This window comes from Durio zibethinus, chromosome 3 (genome assembly GCF_047325235.1).
Source record: "Durio zibethinus cultivar Kanyao isolate XHJ-2024 chromosome 3, ASM4732523v1, whole genome shotgun sequence".
Classification (NCBI taxonomy): Eukaryota; Viridiplantae; Streptophyta; class Magnoliopsida; order Malvales; family Malvaceae; genus Durio; species Durio zibethinus.
The window spans coordinates 5,545,309-5,567,952 of NC_143164.1; the positions used below are offsets into that span (position 1 = coordinate 5,545,309).

Here is a 22,644-nt window from a genome sequence, read left to right on the forward strand (position 1 = left end):
ATATATTGATTAAATTTAAATTATAAATAATAATTTAAATAAATTTTGTACATATTATTAATTTTCACATTAAATTTTATTAATTTATTAATTTGAATTTTTTATTAAAAATTTTATTAAATTATTTAAAAAAACCACAAAATTTACCTAAATAACTTTATATAAATTTTAGTTTTCAGTCTCTTCAACCATCACTATAAAATGAGAGGGAAAGGATTTATGAATTATGATTTTGTCGGCTAATAATCACGGGCTTACACTTGGGAATGAATAGATGCAATTACAAGATTTTACGAAGGTCCATTGCCTCTCAAAGAGATGGCCCATGCACAACTTAACCACAGATCTATAAAAGGGTAGAGCCCCCCAGCCACCTGCATTTTCACTGCTAGGATTCGTCGTCAGAATAGCAACGGACCTAGAATTGTCAAAACTCCTTTAATAAATCTGGAGGGGTCTGATCATCGGCCGAGGTGGTCCCAGGTTTCGTTGGCTTGGTTAACCTTTGGGTCCATTTCGCACGACCAAAACAAAAGGAACACAATTTAAAGTGGGAAAGACAGCTCAACTCAACAGTTCAGAACATCACGTCCGCCTTTAATTTAATAAATAAATATTGGCATCCTCGTTGTACCCCGGTTTTATTTAAGGTGGTTTTTTAAATAAATCACAAAATTTTTTTTAATACATCTCTTAATTTTTTTTCAAAAATATTCATATAATAAATATTAATTTTAACTTTTATTAAATGATAAAAATATCCTGTTTCACATGTACTAAAACTTAAAATCTTGAAAATAAAAATTTGAGAATTATATTATATTTTTGAAAATAAATTTATAATAATACAATATAACTATCAAAAATTAGTTTTTGAATATATAATATAATTCTTAAAAATGTATTTTCAATAATATATAAAATTTTGTTTAAATATATATTTAATTATAAATTATTAATAACGCTTAATTTTAATTTAAATAAAAAATATTTTAATATTAAAATACATAATACTAACAAAATTTAATCTTAAATTAAATATTTCAAACGCATAAATGGTTTCCTATCAAGAAAAATTTTAAGTATTTAATTGCATTATCGGAATTGAATTTTTAATAGTTATATTGTATTTTGAAAATTTATTTTTTAAAATATATAAATTTTTGTTTAAATATATATTTAATTATAAACTCTTGATAACATTTAATTTTAATTTAAATAAAATAAATACATTTAATGTTAAAATAAATAATATTAAAAATTTTTAATCATAAATTAAGTATTTAAATTGGATAAATATTTTTCTATCATTTCAAATAAAAACCAATAATTTTAAAGCAAAAACTAAAGAAAATAAAGTATTTCAAATTTTTTGTTGCATTAGGTACAATTAAGTGGATTTTAATCATTTGGTACCATAAGAAACATTGCTCCCTATGATGTATTTTATTAAGATCTTTAATAAGATCTCTAATGATTTCTCTTAAGTGTGATTGTTTAAATTTGAATTTACTAATCAAATATTAACATTATTAAGGTTAATGTTTCTTACGATGTCAAATTATTATATCAAATAAAAATTATTATGTCTTTTTCGCACGTAATCAAATAAATAGGTTATATCTATTCTATACATAACCAAATAAATGGATTTATAAATGTATATATTTTCAATTAAATTATTATTAACGAGTTTTAAAAAAATAAATAATAAGTTTTAAGATTTCTTAAAAATTGATTTTTCAATTAAATCATTTTCAAAGAGTTTTAAAATTTATTAGATATCAATTTTCTAAAAGTTAGATTTCACTTAAATTCTACCACAAATTTTAAATAAAAAACACAATTTAACCAAAATCAATTAAAAATAAGGTAAAAATTTACTTTTAATTATAAAAAATTAAAATACAGGTGATTTGAGATTAATTTGATGAATTTAGAGTTTTTTTAATTGAAAAGGGATAAAATAAAAAATTAATAATAAGAATGAAAAATAAAAAATGAAAGATGAAGATGTGTTTAATATGAATAAAAAATTAAAATTTAAAATTAAAGGTGTATTTAAAAATAAAATTTATATAATAATAAATGAGATATAAATAAAATTCTTCTTATTTAATGCCTTTTCGTCGGGCACGGCCTTTCGTGGTAGAGTTGTAATTTGCACCCTCCCGCAGATGGCCTTCATAACTCCTATTTTTTTCCCTACACAACAGTGTTGGCTATACAACGAAAGCAGGTACTTCACTCATCTCATATTAGTACTTCACTCATCTCATATTAAACTAACGAATTATTATTTTTTAACAGTTAAGAGTGTCCCTCGGTTCATGAGAAACTGGATAATGACAATTTGTAAATTTAATTTTTAAATATAAAAAATTTACAATGAATATAAAAATGAGATCATAAATATTAAAATTTAAAATTTAAATCTATTAAATATTATATATTAAAAATAATTATATGAATAAATTAAATTAAATCTTAAAATTTAAACCTGAATTTTTTTTGGTTCGAACTCTTTAATTGTTTAGAACAAAGCGCATGTGAAAAAGCAAAAAGAAAAAAAGAAAATTTTCTTAACCTCCCGTGACCATAAGCATCTAGCAGCATTTTAAAAAAAATAAAATTTGAATAAATCCTCCATAGCCAAAAAAAAAATAAAAATCGAATAAACCTAAAACAAAATTTTTTGTAAAAGGGGAATTGATTTAAAACTTTTTAAGTATTTTTTATTATAATGGTTAGCGGTAAAAAGTAAAATCTAGGTGTAAAATCTAGGGCGGGGAAACTGAGTTCAGTTTCACTTCACCAAAATCACAGTAACTGACAGTTCGAACATCAAAGACGTACAAGTACTTTGTTGTTCCCTCCAAATAATATATTCCTGTCTGAAAGTTTATGATTCCTGATAAAAAGACCAAAAAGACCCACACTACCCCTTCAATAATCTTAAAATTCTTTGTAATTTGAAGAAACGGTTAACACCAATTTCGTCATTTAGGTTCGAAATTCCATCATAAACAAACTATCAAAACAAAGCCAAATAAAATCGAAAATCCTATCGTTTTCTCACGCTGCAAACAGAGCCTTAGGAAATGGAGGAGAACGGCAGCAGAGCCGAAGCCATACGCCTTCTAGGAATCGCCGAGAAGCTTCTCCAAAACCGGGATTTCAACGGTTCAAGAGACTTTGCAATCTTAGCCCAAGAAACTGAACCCCTCTTGGACGGGTCAGATCAGATCCTAGCCGTCGTCGAAGTGCTCCTCGCCGCAGACAAAAGAATAAACAACCACCACGATTGGTACTCCATCTTACAAATCGATCGACGATCCGAAGACAACGATCTCATCAAGAAACAGTATCGTCGCCTAGCTCTCCTTCTCCACCCCGACAAAAATAAGTTCTCTTTCGCCGATCACGCGTTTAAGCTCGTAGCCGATGCATGGGCCGTTTTATCTGACAGCTCCAAAAAATATCTTTACGACAAAGAATTGAGCTTGTTTACGAGGATTGATTTAAGCAGCGCCGGCGATAGTTCGAATCAGGCAGGGAAATTAGCAGTCACCAGAAGAGGGAAAAATCAGGAGAGCGTGCAATACTGCACGCCAAATTGGAAGACGCAAAATGAGAATCAAAGGTTAAGACTGTCAACTTTTTGGACAGCATGTCCGTACTGTTATAGATTGTTTGAGTATCCTAGGGTTTACGAAGGTTGTTGTTTAAGGTGCCAGAGTTGTGAGAGAGCTTTTCATGCGGTTTTGATTCCGACTTTGCCGCCGTTGGTTCCGGGAAAAGAAGCATATTATTGTTACTGGGCTTTTTTTCCGTTAGGGTTTGTGTTTGGGAGTCAGGAGGGTGGAGGAAAACCGCCGACTGCGTTTCCCAATTGGATGCCTCCTATGTTTCCTGGAGGCCAGCAGGGGAGTGAAAGAAATGGAGGTAGTGTGCCAGCTCCGCCACCGCCAGCAGCCGCCGCTTCCACAACCCCAGCAGCTGCTCCTACCACCGCCACTAACAAGGTGGTAGCAAGTAGGAATAATGTGGCGGGTGTTTCGCGTGGGAACGTGTCCGATTTCGCCCCAAGGAAGAGAGGGAGGCCGAGGAAGAATCCGCTGTGAGGTTTGATCGGTAATGCAATATGGTTTTTTTAGCTTTGGTTTAGAAGGAACCTAACCATAATGCAGGAGTTTTCGGGGTGGAGGCAGCGGGATTTAATGAATGGAGAAGGAAGGATAAGGCTGAGGCTGAACTCTGCCATGTTGGGTGGAATTTGTAGGTATTGTTGTAGCTGCTGTTAATTATTTTGTTTGTAGATTGTAGATTGTTTTCATGTACTGACTGCCACATAAGTGATTATGTAACATTATGATATTTGCAGCAGTGTCAAGTCAGCAATTTCTTTCAGTTTTGATTTGGAGCAATTTTTGTTGTTGCCATTTGATTGAATCAATGCATTCTCTAGTCCTTAGGTTCTTGGACTAAAGTTGATCTTTGCATCTTCCTCTGTTTTGTAGGATAATATGGTTAAAATTCAACGATGTTGGCGGTGACTTTTTCCCACAATTGTGAAATAGGAGATGTTTTAGAACATTACCATAGTTTTTGTTATTAGCAGCCGTCCTGTTTGTTTGCTTTTTTTTTTCTCATATTGCAAATTGAAATATTGGTTCATTACTTACGAACTGCAAATGAATATTGATGATGATAGCAGTGCTGGAATAATCTGTTTAACTTGTTTTTGTTGTGAATTTGTCATATAAATATTAAGTTCTTACTGATATCTTCAACACAACTGCAGGTGTGTGTATATACCATATTTGAAATGTTGAGGAAACAGAGTTTCCTTTAGCCCAAGTTCGAGTTATAAGAAATCGGGTAATGGGTAAACTGGGGAGGTTTTTAGCTCCATATCTAACAGTTCTTGTTGCTGCAGATATTTGAGGAAGAATTGACTTCAAGAGTCATTGCCTTCATGTTAACAGCTGTGAAACTCCATATGACAGAGCTAGTAAAAGCAGATATCCAACGGCTTTATACGGTTGTATAAGTTAAATCCATTTAGCTCCATTTTCAGTTTCTCCTCTTAGACTTCTGTTCAGATTTCAAGCGTATTAGCTTGCTATAGGATGGCAATGTAATGTATAACAAGTACTTGGTTTTAGGTAAAGTTTTTGCAGTCGTTTCTTTTTAGTGAGCTGTTGAATGACCCAGAGATATGATATTTGGGCTGGCAGATGGTATACTATCGAGGATTTGTTGACAAAAACAGATATGAATTCCCCTGTAGACTCCATAGTTGGCCTTGTGCTTTCTTCCTACTTTAACTGATAACAAGGTTTTTCTGGGGAACTTGATGAATATTAACTTGAAATGATTTGAAACAGACTCAAAGAGCCGAAGTTTATGTGCCAGGCCATTGAGAGAATTAAAATGCTGTTTCCATCAAAGCCAATAGAGGATCACTCACCAGGTGCAATCACTTGTTTTGTGCACAATAGCAGACTAAAATGTGGGGCCAAGCGGGATCAAAGGTTTCACATGTTGCTGCAGATTCGGAAGAGCAGCGAGAGAGAAGGGTACGGTTAGGAGTATCAATTAGATTGTGACTTGTGAGCAGCAGAAATTAGGTTGACTAATTTGAATCGTGGCTGATACCAGCTGCAGAATTCCTACTTTTCCCCAAGCCCACTTACCTTTTGACGGTGCTGAGCTCCAATTGAAGAATAAATTCTTGAAATTACATGGAAAAGAAGAAATCGGTTAAAGATAAATGCATGATATGTTTTTAGTGTTTGCATTTGGACGTTTAAGTAAAAAATTAATATAAAAGAAGTCGAAAAAAAAAAGAAGGTATTAGTAGTATATGAAGGAATTGATAATATTCGGAAGTTGAGAGTTCATGGGACATAATGATAATGTTATTGAATTGACATAATATTAAATATATAAGATCGATTCAAAATTTTAAAATATTGTTAATCTTTAATTAAAAAAGTTGATCAGAATGCCTTTTAAACCTAAAATTATTTCTAACACCTTTCATGAAAGACCATCTTCTTCTAAGCCATTAAAGATAAAAAATGGTAAAATCACTCATAAAACGATGAACAAAAAAGAAAAGAATTGAAAGGAGAACAGCGAAATCTACTTGCATGTCATTATATGAACAAAGATATTTATAAAGACTTAAGCTTCCGGCAAACAGTATAAATGCCCTGCGATTTTTTCTAGTCTTTCACAATTTCGCTTTTCTCCCCATGTTTTCAGTCTCTTTGTTCTCTTTTTTTTTGTGCTTTTGCTGACGCCTTTGATTTGCGCTTTTTCCTGGCGAAGCTCAGAGGGTGAAGTGAAGAATTGGTTATAAAGGAACCAAAGATGAAAAAGTGTTAAGAGCCATTGCTTGCACATAATTCACAAATGTGAGCAGCTTTTGGAATATCCATAAGTTTGAAAACACTGTTTGAACTGCCCTTTTGCCTTTAAAGGACCTTCCATTTTGCTGCTTGAGGGAACCAATGTCCCATCTCTTACAGTCTTGCTTTGCCCTTTTCGTTTTAATTCTTTCGTTGACTGTGGAATTCAACTTTTAGTTTTGTAAGAAGAAGAGTAATCCAAGCACGGTGTTCTGACGTTGGTCCCACACAGCCCTGGGGCTTGGCAGTGGAATATGGGAGGACGTCAACAGACTCTGCCTGGCGTCAGTCTGATCTTCTTTGTTTTTCCTTCTTGGTAAAATTACTTGCATTAATAACTCAAAATGCAGTTTCTCTTTCGCATATTATTTCACTTAGCAGTTCTGAGTATTAGTATAATACAAAAAATATATAATTTATATATTTATATCATATTTTATATAATTTTATTAATAAAAAAATATTAAATATTTTTTAAATTTTTATTAAAAATTTAATTTATATTTATATTATATTTTAAATTATCAAATATATTATTCACTTCCTCAAGTTAAATTTTTTATTTTCATGGAGTTTAAAAATTAAATTTTTATTTTCTTTTATAAAAATCCTATACCTCCATTTGTGAATTGATTGTACGTAGAAACAATAAATTTTAATTGATGCCAAGCTAGCACGAGTCACAAGTTGGCCCCTAGAATATGCCGATTGCAGCGAGGAAATGTCATGTTCATGGGGTTTAAGATGTTAGGACAGGAACGGAGATCGTCTCGCCAATGTCGTCGCGGTCACTGCCATCATCAGAAGTTGAATGTTGATCTTACCTTTCCACAGTCTTCAAGAATCAGGATCTGATGGGGTCCACCCAACACTTGCATGCAATTTTTTACAGAATGTCCACTTCGTCAATTTTTTTCCTGCTTTCAATAAAAAAATTTGTCCCATCTTCTGTCACTGATATAAATTTATATGAAATTTTTTTGAGAGAAATTTATGAAAATTAAAAATATAATTTAATAAAAAATTTAATAAATTTCAATTAAAAAATATCATCTTAATAATTTTCCAACTAAACATACGCAAAAACCGAAGGGTCTTGACTTCTTTTGGATTTGCAACGCCAAATTAAGCTGTTAAAAAACAAATTATTGTACCTTTTGCTCTTTAATTTGAAAGCAATTTAAAGATGGAAACATGAAAACAAGTTGCAGATTAACCTGACTGACGCATTGACATACATCAGACATAGCTTCAAAGTAGCAGGCTCCGATCAACACAACAATGATTATATCGTGTTGAAGTAACCAACATGCGCAGTTAGAGCAGTACCCAGCGACGATGAAAAAGAGAGGAAAAGGTCGAAACAAGGGAAGGTGTGTGAAAGTGAAGCAGTGAATAAAGCGAATACACTGTCGGCTGCAGCATCATTTTGATGATTCGGCTCCTCCTCGGGCAAATGCTAGATGCCGGCGCAGCCATGCCAAGTTTGCCTTTCAAAATAATTGGCCCCACGTCCCTTTCTTTTTCATTGTAAAATTTCAGTCAATTAACAGTCAAATGTCCCAATCGAATCAATGCTCAATTACTAGTTAATTCAGTTTTGACCATTATTCTGTTTTTAACTAATAGTTCCCACTTTTTTTTTTTTTTAACTCTAACAAGTCCCACCTCGGATACCGATTATTCACCATTTATTAACAGTCATTATCAGCTGTAGAAGTAAAAAAAAAAACAAGTGTCCGTCTTCTTTTACACCACAGTTCTCTCGTCTCTGGCTTCACTCTCTTTTCCTCTTTTCGTCTCGTCAGGAAAAAATGTTTCTGAAGAGTTTTTGTGGGTTTGAGAACAACGACAACCCGATCAACTTAACGGAGGGTGAAGATTCCATCAAGACTTTTTCGGAGAGAAAATCAACGGAAGCCTGTAAGAGTCACAAGGAGGCTGAAAGGAGACGCCGGCAGCGTATCAATGCCCACTTCTCCACTCTCCGCTCTCTCCTCCCCAACACCACCAAGGTTCTTAAAGAAATAAATATATAAATATTCTACATTTCTACTCTATATTACATTAACGTCATTTTTTTTTTTTTGAATTTTTGGTGGGTTTTTTTTGGACAGACTGATAAGGCTTCGTTGCTGGCGGAGGTTGTCCATCATGTGAGGGAGCTAAAGAGGCAAGTTGAAGACGTGGGGCGGCGTCACGGTGACGGTGGTTGCAGTAACAGCCAACGACCAGAGCTTGAGTCGTGGCCATTTCCAGGGGAATGCGACGAGGCGACTTTGAGTTTTTATGAAGAGGAAGAGAAGTTGTTGAAGGCGACGGTTTGCTGCGAGGATAGGCCAGGTTTGAACCGTGATTTGAGTCGGGTAATCAGGTCGTTCCAGGCTAAGGTGGTCCGGGCTGAGATTACGACGATTGGTGGGCGGACCAGGAGCGTTGTCGTGTTGCAATGGAGCGGTGATGAGGAGGAGATTGGGCCCTTGAAACGGGCTTTGAAGGCTGTGATGGAGAATCGGGTTTCTGGGATGGCCCAAGTGATTGGAAGTAAACGGGCTCGAGTTTTTGGGTCGGATTATGAAAGTGGTCATGGGTTTTTGGTTGGCAGCAATGTTTGATTTTGTTGATGGGTTTTTGGTACGCAATCTAATTATGTGTTGTATATATTAAGCGAAATTAAAATGGAAAATTAGTATTTACTTAATTTAAAAACCACAAGGTTTAATATAATTAAATTTTGAGTAATTTGGTATATTCTATAGTATAAGAGAGAGGCTTCATTAGCTTTTTTTTTTTTTTTTTTTTCTGGAAATTAGGCTTCATTAGTTATTGCTAAGGGGTTTTGAATTGGTTATCTTCATATTTGACATTACATCAAAATATACTTGGTTCTCAATTTTTTTTGCTTAAACATAAAAAAAATTAATTAAAATTTTTTATTTTTTATTGTAAATAATTGAACTTTCAAATATTTATTTTTATTAAATTAAATCTTGATTGGACGAAAATATCTATTGATAGTTAATTAAATTTCGTCTAATAAAAATTTAATTAAATAAAAATACATGTTTAAAAATTCAATTGGATACAATGGAAAAATATGAGCATAAATGATTATTTAATTTTAATTCAAAATTTTTTTTATACTTTTTAAGTCGATTTTTTGTTTTTTCTACTTTGTGTATTATAAGAAAGCCATGCTTGTCTAATTACTTGGTTCTTGTTTGTTAATCCCAACTCTAGCATACCTTAGGTTGCAAAAATGAAAGAGGGTATTCGAGGCTTGTGATAAGTTATGCTTTTGTGTAGAGAAGTGTCAAGCATAATGATTAAGTTTTGACATGTTTCGAACAAAAGAAACATGACATCAGTTCCAAATTGCTCACATGAGTCCTTCTGTCCTTAAAATTGTCGAACAAAAAAAAAATTTTCTTCTAACATTGTAACATTGTGTCTGCCTACATATAATTCAAAACTTTTGAAATAATTTTCATTTATTTAGCAGCAAGAAAAAAAAAAGCATGTTATGATCTTTGATGTCTTAAAAAAAAAAAAAACAGAAATAAAACACAAAAGTTGGCATCTCTTGTATAGTATTATTTGATTACTAGGTTCTTATATTCTTACAAGAAATTTATTTATAGAGAAAATGGATAAGCCGCTTGTTTGATGCTTTGTAAGATTTGCTCGGATAAACATGCTTTGGTTGTCTTCGTCACCCACTCAATTATTATTTTAATTTTAACATATATTATCTTTTTCCAATATATTAGTATTTGTAAATTTAATAATTTAAAATATGATTTAATAATATGATATAAAAAATATGAAAAAGATATAATTTAAAATTTTAATAAAAATTATACATAAATTTAATAAAATAAAAATATATATTTTATATTTTTATATAAACATAAGTTATGATAATTAATATTTTAATTAAACACAATCACGAATATACAAATTCATATGAATATGAGAAAAAAAAAAAAAAACAAAAAGACAGGAATAAAGTGTCTGAACTTACCAAATGAGAAGGCAGGAAGAGAAATGGTCTGGTTAATCCGTAAGTATAATCTTTATCCACAAAAAACTTTTTGAGTTAATAATCATAAATTCAATGAGCATATATTGATGAAAGGTTTAATTTTCTGACAACTAAACGCAAAATTCAGGCTCCAAAGGTCGATTGCTCGTATCAGCAACAAGGCTATTCCGGGCACCGGTCGACTCTTTTCATTGCTCACATTTCCCCGATCTTCCTGATCACTTTGTATGCGGTATAATAAGAAAATGGCTTCATTCACTGGTACGGGAATTTTCAATTCTGTTGTTTTGATTATTCTAAGATATTAGCTCCTCAGAATTTCTTTTGCCATTTTTACTTTTGCATTACCTACAAGAATCATAGCCTTCTCCATCTACAGGAAGCCCCCAGTTTCACCTTTGAAGGCGTCAAGCAGTTCCATTGAACTACAAGATTTTACAGGCCCTAAAGTGGAAAATGAAAATAATTCTGGTGAAAGGCTGCACTTGTCTGATGAGTTGAAACAGAGATTTCTGAGTTTTAAACAGCACAAGCATTTGAATATCCCACTTAGCAGTTAGATTACAATAGAGATTACAATTGAGGTTTTCCTTGATTAGACAAAAAAAAGGGTTTTTTTTTTTTTTTTTTTGTATTGCTAGTAAATTTTCCATTTTAAGCGGGGAAGAGTTGGAGCAGTTGCATTCTTCTTCTAAGTTTTTTTTTTTTTAATTATTATTTTTTAATACATAATCCTGTTCACTTCATATATGGAATTACTTGACCAATTAACTAGCAACTTCAAAAACGGTTTCAGGTAACCATCTAGGATCCTTGGATTTCGACCAGGAGAAGCCTTCATGATCCGAAATGTTGCAAATCTAGTTCCTCCACTTGAGGTATTGAGCCATAGTGAAATTCAAATTGAAACTGGAATTCATGAATATCCAAAAGCAGCTCAAGCAATCATGTTATTGAAACATGGAAAACGTATGATCCACCTTAATTGTTCTTCATAGTATATGAAAAAGTTCATTATTTTCCTTTTCACAGAATGGACCATCAGAAACTCATGCTGCCCTTGAAGTAAGTGATTATCTGCAAGATATATATGAAGTTCTCTGTTTCTGGAATACCAAATTTCTATCTTTGAAGCCATAATTTAAGTTACGTGGTTATGAAAAAATGCATTTCCCTGCCACGATGAAGCCTAATTTCTGGTTGTTTTATGGTTTAAGGCTAATGCTTAATCTGAAATGCAGGAAACACTCCATTGAAAAGCTCTAGGACTAGTATTTAACAAGTTTGAGTTGATTTAAAAAGGCATGCTAACCACATATACAAGCCTATAAAGAGAGCACAAGAAGCTTTCATTTTTTAAACAGATTGGGAGGTTCATTCATTGACGATGAAGGATTTAGATGTAAATTTAATGATTTTCTCTATGAACCATTAGTCTCATGGCAAATTTTCTGCTCAGCTTTCTCATTGCAGCTTATTTTTGTTTTGAGCAGCTTTATCAACAGTTGGGTTACTAATGTCCAAGTTGCCAAGTTAAGAACAGAAGCTGCAGCAAACCACCTGTGTTTCGATCAACAATGTATACTTTTTGAGGATTGCCAACTTTTATTGCAGCTTGCAAGCACAAAACATACATAGGTAAAATTCATTAGTTGACGGTTTTTCAAGGGAAGAGTATGGCAACAATCTAACTTGAACTTAAATCTTTTCACATTTTTTAAAAAAGAAATTATTTTATTCAGTGAATAAAGTTTTAGATTCTGTAAGGAAGACTAGTTGTCACAAGGTATATTAAAAAATATGATAATCTTTTAATTTCATTAGTGAAATTAACAAATTACACTATCGATATAATTAAACAAACTAAAAAAAGCCATCTACCTTATACTTTTCCCTTTTTTTAGAAGTAAAAAACAAGGAAAATCTCCGATTCAAGTTTCAACTTCCAATTACCTATGTGATTGTCAATTACTAATGTTTCTATGGGGTGAAAGTTTTAAATTATAAGGGCAAAAAATTAAGTTTTAAAATTATTGAGGGGTCAAATGCAATTATGGCAAAAATAAAAAACACAAATGGACAGAAGAAAAAACCGGAAGGAAACAAAAGCCGGCCAAAGCTTAAAACGAAACATCAGAATTGCACAAAAACAAAACAAAATCAAAATCAGGGGTAAATTCACAGAGAGAAGAAAAGCGGGGAGACGAGTCGAAAGCCGAAATCATGATTTCTCAGTTCTTCGTGCTCTCTCAGCGAGGCGACAACATAGTTTTTCGGGATTGTCAGTTCCCCTTTCTACTCTCTTCTTTATCTTCTCTCCGGATCTAAACTTCACTTTCTTTCTTTTTTTTTTTTTTTTAATTTTCTAATTGAATGCTTGCGATATAGGAATTTCAATAAGATCCTTTACTTTGAAGTTTTTCTCAATAATCTGCGCGATAATTGAGTTTATAGATCTGGATGATTTCATATTCGATCATTGCTCTGTCCAGTTGGATTCTGCATTTCAATTGTAATTTATGCTGATTTAGCTCCCAAATTTTGCCTTTTTTGTTTCAACCTTGCTTCTCGAATCCATTTAGATCAGCTGTTAATGCTTCTTTACTAGTAAATGAATGATTTAAGCTTTGAATTGATTTTGCATGTTAAATTTCCGTAAAATCAATAGGAATAATTGGCCTGGCACACTATATAGGAATTTCTGGATGCTGAAATTCATGATGCCTATGGAAATTTCTTTACATTTATTTGAATTATCATGATTGGCACTTAAGCATGTACATTAATGCAAGATAATTACAGATTATTACTTATAATATTGATTTCCAATTATATTCCTATTATTTAATTCTATTGAATGGAAAGATTTTTGAAGCCCAAGACTCACACTGATAAATAATTGTTACCACAGATCGTGGTGACGTAGCTAAAGGAACAGCGGAGATATTCTTCCGTAAAGTTAAGTTTTGGAAAGAGGATGGACAAGAGGAGGCGCCCCCTGTCTTTGTAGGTATTATCTTACTAAAGAATATAATGTCAGGCTGAACAAATGATATGCTCTGAGTGGAGTAATTGATGTTTTTTATCTCTAAATATCCATCATGATATTTTCAGTTTCTAGATTGATTCATTCACCTCCTATTTTTGTTATCAATTGCTGGTTTAATACAATCATATTTTAGTTGATTATTATAGTATCCAAACTGGTGCAATGCTCTAATAATTTTATATAATTCTTTTCCATTGATAGAACGTGGATGGTGTGAACTACTTTCATGTGAAGGTTGTTGGGCTGTTGTTTGTGGCAACCACTAGGGTTAATGTGTCACCATCTCTCATCCTGGAACTTCTGCAAAGGGTTGCTCGTGTCATTAAAGATTATTTAGGGGTTCTAAATGAAGATTCACTGCGGAGAAACTTTGTGCTTGTATATGAGTTGCTTGACGAAGTCATTGTAAGTTCTTTTTGTAGGAAACTTTTCAGTGTTATATTCCTTCTATTTAAAAGGCTTGCTGCTCTTAACCAACTACCAAGGGATTATTACATGATGGCTTAGCTGAAGAAGTCAATATTAGTTTACAATAGATTGCATTTTAGAATCTATCTGTGCATTAGAAGTTTTCACATTTCTCTCTAATGAAATATGCTAGGCTTTTTTTTTTTTTTAACTCTGGTGAATATTTTACTTTAATTGTGCATTGTTCTTCTGAAAAGATTTACAAGATCCCACTACTTTTTTTTTTTGCTAGGACTTTGGGTATGTGCAAACAACATCTACTGAAGTTTTGAAGTCTTACATATTTAATGAGCCAATTGTGGTTGATGCTGCACGTTTGCAACCTCTTGGCCCTGCTGCCATCTTTATGGTATGATCAGGTTACCTAATTATCAACCCTTGTATAAATGGTACTCTCTTGTTTTATCAACATACACATATGAAGCAATTTATTTTTCAAATTTGGATGCATGCAGCAAGGAACAAAAAGAATGCCTGGGACTGCAGTTACAAAGTCCGTTCTAGCAAATGAGCCTGGAGGTCGGAAGAGAGAGGAAATTTTTGTGGATATAATTGAGAAAATCAGTGTCACATTTAGCTCTAGTGTGAGTAACTGCAATTTTTTAATTTGGATCCAACAATTTAAAGTGTGCAAATTTCTAGTTGCTAGACATTTTATAATCTAATACTAGTACATAAAGCCGCTGGTTGGGTTGGTGTCATACCAACTGGGTCTCATTAAATTTTTGTGATTAGTTTAATATTATCTCTTTTTTTTAACTTTTTTTTTACCTGTTTATTCACATTACCTTTCTGTTCTTTCTCTCCCCATTAAGTTCAAAGTTCATTTACTCTCTCTCTCTCTTCAGTTGTTTATTGCAGGGAATGATTTTTTTTAAACAAAAAGTTTACAGTCCACACACGTGCACACATGTTCCCATGATATAGTGCATAATTGAATGAACCAATGTAACTAATTCAATGATGTTTTAAACAGGGATATATATTGACTTCCGAGATTGATGGCACTATTCAAATGAAAAGTTATCTGACAGGAAATCCAGAAATTCGATTAGCTCTTAATGAAGATCTGAGCATAGGAAGAGGAGGGGGATCTGTCTATGGTACTGCCTTCTCAAATTCCTAGTGCTTATTTCATTTTGAGAATTGTCTTAACATAGAGGTGCTCCCTTCAAGTTTTTCATTGCAAATAGTTAACTGATATGTGGCAAAGTATAATTTTTTAATAATCACTATTGCCATTTATTATAATTGTTTTTTGGTTCATGAAGTTATTCTTTTAAGGTTGTTTCCACAGGATTATTGTATATGATATTCAGCCGTGATTCTAAACTTGTTCCAACTTGCAACTATTGTCTTTGATGTGAATGTTCTTGTTAATATTGGTTTAACCTACTTTGTGTATCTACCTTTCACCCTATATTTCAAACCAATGATTTGTCATTCTACTGGGTCTACTTGTTGTGGCAGATTATAGGAGTTCATCTGGTGCAGGGGCAGTGATACTTGATGATTGTAATTTTCATGAATCAGTGCGTCTTGACAGTTTTGATATGGACAGGACTCTGGCACTGGTGAGTGAAATTTATATGATTGCAGCCGGAAGGTTGTGCAGAGATTGAAGAGACTTAAATCTTTTCACATTATTTGAGTACATTTTTCATTCTGCTATCATCTTTCAGATACCACCAGATGGTGAATTTCCTGTCATGAACTACCGAATGACACAGGAATTCAAGCCTCCATTTCGTATTAACTGTTTAATTGAAGAAGCAGGACACCTTAAGGTGAGCTTGTCTTTTTTGACTTCCATGCATCATGATGGTTTCATTATATGCTTTTTCCCATTTTCCCTAAGCATGTAATATTTCCTAAAATAATAGTAAGATTAAAAGAACTTAGTTCATATATAATTAATTCATTTAGTTCTAGAATAATTTGAAATTCTTGAGCATTTATCCCTGATTCAATTATTTACGCTTTGCTATTGAAATTTTAGGCTGAAGTGAGTCTTAAAGTACGTGCAGAGTTCCCTTCAGACATTGTTGCAAACACAATTGTTGTACAGATGCCACTTCCTAACTATACTACCAGGTATTTTCCTTTTCCCCAGTCACTATCTTTATATGGTGGGATAAACAGATCTAATTTCTGTGGATTACATCTTTTTTACTTGGTATTTTCAGAGTTAGTTTTGAGTTGGAACCTGGAGCTGTTGGCCAAAGAACAGATTTCAAAGAAGCAAACAAGAAACTTGAATGGGGTTTAAAGAAGGTATAATTTTTTTACAGATGCTTTGAGAAGGTTTCACCATCAAATATTCAAGGGTTGCATTTTCCCTTTTGATAGAATCTTCATTTTATAATGCTTGACAGATTGTTGGTGGATCTGAACATACACTTCGTGCAAAGCTGACATTTTCACAGGAATCACATGGTATGCATTATCCATAATATATATTTTCAAAAAGAATCCTTTTTCTAAATTTTTTCTTTCTCAATGTGATAAGTTCAAAATTTTCATTGATGAAATATTTATGGTTTAATTCAGCAAACATCACCAAGGAAGCTGGACCAGTTAGCATGACTTTCACAATACCGATGTATAATGTTTCAAGGCTTCAGGTAAAAATACTGTCTTAGTGCTAGTTGCCTCGAGAATGAGACTTTGATATTCTGGCTGATAAAAGCATAAGTTTTAACAGATCTATGATAAAAGCCTGGGATGGAAGAGGTTTAAAATGAAGAAGCAGGGCTCTAAATTAGGAATTCCTAAATATCATTTCCCTTTTTATATATATATATATATTATGCTATTGAAATGTTTCCATGTCCATGCAGCAATTACTCTGAGTCTGATCGATTGTCTTCTTGACGTATATTGCCAATATGATTTCTCTTGGGATCTTGTTTAGGTTAATAACTAAGGCCCGGCACACCCCCCCTCTCTCCTTTCCCCAGCTGTTTCTCTCGCCCTCTATAAAAGAAAAACGCACGCATGTTTATTAATGTGGCCGCTTAGATAAGGAATCACAACTCCTCTGAATAGCTATATCACCTATCATGTCTTTAGTTTTCCCATCTTGAATGCTTCAATACAATGATTTTAAGTTAACAATACAAGTGTTTTCTTTTAGTGGAAAAAGCCAACTCTCAAGCAGTTTGATAGCACAGAGGGCAAGCAGTCAAGTCTCAACAATGTTTATAAACCCTAATTGTGTTTTTTAAGTGCTTCAAAGATTCCTAATATTAATATTTCTCTCCTGATGCAGGTGAAATACTTGCAGATAGCAAAGAAATCTAGTTCCTATAATCCATTTCGATGGGTCAGATATGTCACTCAGGCCAATTCATATGTCGCTCGAATATGATAGGGTGGAATCTCCATTTTTTTTTATATGTTTCATATTTGTTGAACCCGGATGGCACTTTATTTTTCTTCACTAGATTATACATTTTTGTCGAATCACACATCTTAAAGTTGTATCATCTGGTGAAATTTATCTGAATTCTATATTAGTAATGTTGTATTGACAATCTAGTACAATTTTTTTATGGTGTATTAGAGCCGATTTGATGTTTGTGGGAAAGTTGAACAACCCTATTTTCAGAAATCCTGCAAAAATTGCATGGCATGGTCATTCTTGTGTTAGAAACCAAAACGAACGTTCCATGCTTTGGTAAAGACATGCTTGCCTTATTACCTTGTACACAGCCTTTTCTGAATTTCCCAGTCATGAATCGTTACCTCCTTGTTTACAGCTGAACAACTTTCTCAAACTTCCAGGTTTCCAACTTTTCTTATGCGAGGTTTACCCACTTCAAGCGTGGAAGGGTCTCCTCTTCTCAAAGCCTGAATAGGCTCAATGGACAACGCGTTTTCCTTTGCTGAAACAAAAAAATTCAGGCTTCTTTACTGGACCCAGCCCTTACCATTTCAACAATGAGTCTTAATAGTTGGGCTTTTGTCCGCAAGTGTCGATCTGTAATTCTGGGCTTTGCATTAATCTTTTCTGCCTTTCAGGGAGCTTACCTTCATTTTGACTAGAAACAAATGCTTTAAATCTAGTAATCTAGTACTTTATAGTTTTTTCCTCAAAAATAATTTTTTTAATTTCTAATTTATCCATGAAGCCATATCTTAATATATATTTTGATTAAAAAAATATTATGGACATAAATTTTTTCGAACTTGTAACTTTCAAACACTAATTTGAATTATATTCCAACTCATCCACAAGTCAGCTAACTTTCAAAAATATACTTAATTTGTTATCCTTAGGAATTTTTTTCCTTTCTTTTTTTTTTTTTTTTTCAAACGGTTGCCTTGGATCATTATTTTCCAATGTGGTTACTATGATTATTAAATTATATTATTAATAAATATAAATACTGTTTCCCGACAATTAAAGATAAGTAACCAATAGAGAGCTGCCTTTCATAGAATGTTTTTTTTATTTTTTAATTTTTGGTTCACGACGCTTTTGACAGAATATGGCCTACTGTGGTCAAACAAAAAAAGTTTCATAGCAACCGGGAGAAAATAATAATATAATAGTAATATGATTAAAAAAAAGTCAAAAGATAAAAAAAAAAAAAAAGTAGTAACCACATGGACCGGTCCACATAAATAAATTAGCTTATCAATTCAAGGAAAAGATCTAGGGTACAAAAAAAAAAGTGATGGATTTAAGATTTTTTTTATATTTATGCATAATATATAAAAAATTGATTAATGAATTTATTAATTTTATTAAAAAAATGTTTAAAAAATTTTAAAAATATTCAGAGAAATTTTTTTAATTCTTTTTATTTTTCAATCATTAAAATGTCCATAAAATTATACCCAAATACGTGGACCCCCCTATGATTAAAAAACTCCTCCTGAAAAAAAAAAAAAAAAAAACACTTTCTTGAACTACAAAACTGAAAGACTCCATCATTTTCGAGGGAAGTGCTTGAACTCTAATTGTTCCCTTATGTTATTTATATACCCAAATTTAAGGTCAAAATTAGTTGATCAAGTTGAAAATTTTAATATCGTTATTTTATAGCTCACCTGTGACGCCGGCAATCCTTTTTTTTTTTTTTTTTTTTTTTACCCCTTTCACCTTTTGGACCTTTTGTGCTAAGTTTATAGTGATTAAGTGTTGTATTTTATCTTATTTAGCTACACGAATCATTAATCCAAATTTCAACCGTTGGATCATTATTCTTAAAATTAATCTAGTTGATTCATTAGATTTTTAAATTTTGTTTAGGATGATTAATTAATTTAAAGAATTCAATAAAGATATCATTAATTTGAGGGTTGCCTTATGATTTAATCAAGATTTATTGTTTTCACAAGTTGGTTTTTACTCATCAAATTAAACAGATAGGATGCCTATTTTTTTGTTTTTATAGTACTATTTAAAAAATATTATTTTTTATTTCTTTACTTTTGCTTTAGTGATGAAATGACTAAGATGCCAAAAACAAAAAAAAAAGACCCATTGTGATTCGGCTTTTAAGTTTTAACTTTTACCTAGTTGGCTAATCTAACCTCCTTTTTCAACAAACCTCATCTAGATAGCTATTAACCTATATAATCCGTCCTGTCTTTACTCTTTGATCGGTTAATTTTTTCCTTGGGATCATAAAATGATATGGGAAAATCAGCATCTTCTCCCACCATTTTGTTTACCTTTGCACAAAATCACGATAAAACAAGGGAAAAGAAAAGCTTGCTTTGTGTTGTTTCACGTTAATGGTTAGTTGTGACTGGCAAAATTTACGTGAAGTTATGGAAGTGAAATTTATAAATTTTTTTATTAAAAATAAATAAATAAAAATTTTAATTAAATTTAAATTGATAGATTAATAAAATTTAATATAAAAATTAAAAATATTATTTATAATTTATAATTTAATTTATATTTATTTAATAATAAAAAATTTATTAATATTTTTATTAAAAATATTTATTTAATAAATATATCAAAAATTATTAATTTTTAAAAATTATGTACGTTTGATCTATATAATTAGATATTTTAATTTGCTGATTTTGATTTTCGATTATAGGTTTTATTTATTTATTTTTAATAAAAAATTTCATAAATTTTACTTATGAAATTTTATGTAAGTTTTTTTTCTAGGAATGATAATATGACCGGATAAAATTTAATTTGGTTTTTTTAAAAATTTATTATTATAAAATTTCAAAATTTGATATGAATTTAAATTGATTTTCTTTTGAAATTGATATGCTTTAAATTGAATTTTATAAATTTGATTCAATTCATTGATTTTTGAATTTTCTTTGTTCTATTTTTTTGATGTTATTTTAACATAATTTGTAATATATTTAAATATATTTAGATATAAAATAATTATTTTATTTTATAAAAATTTTAAATATATAAAATTTAAAAAATATATATAATTTGATTTGATTTGAATATTTTTAAAATTTTCACTTCTCAATCTAAACCTAATAAAAACATTTAATATCTGAATTTAAATCGAATTGAATAAAATTAAATCCAAATCAAATCGAACATAACGATATCAAATTAATTTTCGTATTTTTCTATTTTTCTTCATCTCTATTATTGGTTATGTCGGTAACATTTTGACTACCACATCATCAGTATTTATATATGACTTTAAGACATAATTACATCTTCGACTACTATAGCATCATCCATGGATAAAAATGGAGAATCAAATCAAACATACAACATTTTCTACTTAACATCTTTTTTACTTTCTCTCACTATCTTTTCTCTTTAACGTTATATATATATATATATATATATTTGACAGATTTGAGTGTTAAAACAAGTCCGTTGATAGATCTGAAACACTCTCCGATTCAAATTCATGCAAGTTCCATAATAATTAATAAAAAATTATATCAATAAGGTTCAAAATTGTATAATAATATTTTCACTATTTTTTTTTAAATTATTCAAAAGAAATATGATAAATTAGAACTGAAACTTGCTGAGGCATATTTTTTTTTTCCTTTTTCACTTTATATGTGACAAACAGTCAACAGGAACTAACGTCGAACTCAAGCTTCACTTTTGGCTTTTGCTTTGTCTTAAAATCTGTTGTTTGATGCTAACATTTCCTTATCAGTATAAATCCTTTACTTTCCTTTACTGTCGCATACTTGTCTTGTTCGATTTTAGTTACTCAATTTAGCAACATCTGCTTTTTAATAAATCTTTTCATCCCTTTGTCATGCTAAAGTTATCCCATGCTTTGGACTAAAGCTTTGCCATAAAATTTCATTTCACAAACCTTACTTTATACAATGACCGCTTGCTTTATGCAAATTAATTTTCCTAAGATAATTTATCTAGTGATCCTATCACCTATGTATGCTTTTTAAGTAATTTTTTAAAATTATAATTGAAATTCGAATTCAAAATTTTCAATTCTAAAACAGATATTAATACGCTTTGTAAGGATCTTCATGAACTAGCAATAAATATCAATGGTTATTAATTTATGAAAAATGTTGAAGTGTTCAACTGTTAAAAAAAAATTGCTCATAAATGGTTATAAAATATTAATTAGTTAGAAATATCGAAATTAATGAAGAAAAAAAAAAAAAGGAAAAAGCAGCTTGAAGGATGCTTCCAACTTATAGTAACAAAATCTCACTTGCTAGGGTAAAATAATGATGATTAATTGGACCATCTAGCTTTGGAGGGGTAGCCTAACATCTCAAGGTTTCCCATACTTTTTCATGTGGGTGCTACATATATAGCTGCATTTCCTCATCCATAAACGGGTAAGTTTCAACTAAGATTCTTGGCAATCAGTTTCAACTTGTTATGCAATCCTTGTCTTTCAACCCTAGCTGCTGCTTTTTCTTTTATTCTTTGACAAATAACTTAGCTAGCTGCCTCTGAGTTCATGGCCAGATTCATTGTTTCCATTGTAACCATTTTTCTTTTTCCTCTTCCTCTTTAAAGAAATTACACATGTTTCTCTTATGGCGACGCATCAATTTTCATGAGTAATAGATTAAGAGGTATTGAAAAAAACCTATGTACGTTTCATGTTGTAGTCCAAATTTTTACATGAAAAAAAAAATGACATGTTAGGTACGTAGTTTTCTTGCATTATACAATTATTGAGAAACCTAGATATTAAAAAAAAAATCATAGATATTAAAATTTAAAATTTAAAATTATTAAATATTTTATCTTAAAGATGATTATGTTGGAACTAAAATAAGTTTTGAATTCATGGAGTGTTAATAAATATTGTAAAAGTTATACCACTTCAATTGAGGCTCTTGTTGACTTTGTGATATCTAAGTGTTATTTACTATTCTTTTAATAGCATGAGGCAGGATTTTCTAATTTACTTGGGTCCACTTTGATATTTACTTGTCACATTTCTCATTGGTTTCAAAAAAAAAAAAAAAAGAATATATTATGAATAGCAATCTTTCTTTGACTTTTTTGGGATGGCATAAAAACTCAAAATGTGCTTCCTAAGCAAAATGATTATGAGCCTTGAATTCACTTTGATCATGTCTCATTGTACTATTACATATAAAATAAAAAAGGAAAGGAAGACAATCATCCTTGAAAACCGCCTACCAACTTTAATATTTTAAGCACATGAGGATTGGGGAGAAAAACCACCTTCTTGTCG

The 22,644-nt window shown here is 31.3% G+C and overlaps 3 protein-coding genes and 1 long non-coding RNA gene across 12 annotated transcripts; all 4 read left to right on the top strand.

Annotated features, from left to right (window-relative positions):
• The first annotated feature begins 3,035 nt into the window (after positions 1–3,035).
• LOC111286462 (uncharacterized) lies at positions 3,036–5,870 on the top strand. 8 transcript variants are annotated; one of them, XM_089758255.1, is made up of 3 exons: positions 3,036–3,643; positions 3,740–4,282; positions 4,805–5,870. In XM_089758255.1, the coding sequence occupies exons 1-2, from the start codon at positions 3,102–3,104 to the stop codon at positions 4,122–4,124; spliced, it is 927 nt and encodes a 308-aa protein (XP_089614381.1). In that variant the 5' UTR covers positions 3,036–3,101; the 3' UTR covers positions 4,125–4,282; positions 4,805–5,870. The 8 variants fall into 8 exon arrangements, with proteins under 8 accessions (XP_089614381.1, XP_022732483.2, XP_089614375.1 ...); XM_022876748.2 differs by having other exon boundaries at positions 3,740–5,870; XM_089758249.1 differs by having other exon boundaries at positions 3,038–4,282; positions 4,521–5,870.
• Positions 5,871–8,171: 2,301 nt separating this feature from the next.
• Positions 8,172–9,348, top strand: LOC111299710 (transcription factor bHLH30-like). The gene is made up of 2 exons (XM_022895097.2): positions 8,172–8,434; positions 8,537–9,348. Exons 1-2 carry the CDS (start codon positions 8,234–8,236, stop codon positions 9,032–9,034), a joined length of 699 nt encoding a protein of 232 aa, XP_022750832.2. The 5' UTR covers positions 8,172–8,233; the 3' UTR covers positions 9,035–9,348.
• Positions 9,349–10,391: 1,043 nt separating this feature from the next.
• LOC111301416 (uncharacterized) lies at positions 10,392–11,604 on the top strand. Its single transcript, XR_002691519.2, has 5 exons — positions 10,392–10,482; positions 10,592–10,725; positions 10,844–11,048; positions 11,261–11,342; positions 11,497–11,604. It is a non-coding gene; the product is annotated as an uncharacterized LOC111301416 (long non-coding RNA).
• Positions 11,605–12,568: 964 nt separating this feature from the next.
• LOC111286701 (AP-4 complex subunit mu) lies at positions 12,569–17,542 on the top strand. Of its 2 annotated transcripts, none has more exons than XR_002689874.2 (13): positions 12,569–12,745; positions 13,376–13,470; positions 13,715–13,918; positions 14,214–14,330; positions 14,437–14,565; positions 14,958–15,084; positions 15,452–15,555; positions 15,664–15,768; positions 15,981–16,075; positions 16,168–16,255; positions 16,331–16,417; positions 16,532–16,605; positions 17,253–17,542. XR_002689874.2 is itself a non-coding variant. In XM_022876875.2 (13 exons), the coding sequence occupies exons 1-13, from the start codon at positions 12,688–12,690 to the stop codon at positions 17,349–17,351; spliced, it is 1,356 nt and encodes a 451-aa protein (XP_022732610.2). In that variant the 5' UTR covers positions 12,573–12,687; the 3' UTR covers positions 17,352–17,542. The 2 variants fall into 2 exon arrangements, 1 of the variants encoding a protein (XP_022732610.2); XM_022876875.2 differs by having other exon boundaries at positions 12,573–12,745; positions 16,357–16,417.
• The last annotated feature ends 5,102 nt before the right edge of the window (positions 17,543–22,644 follow it).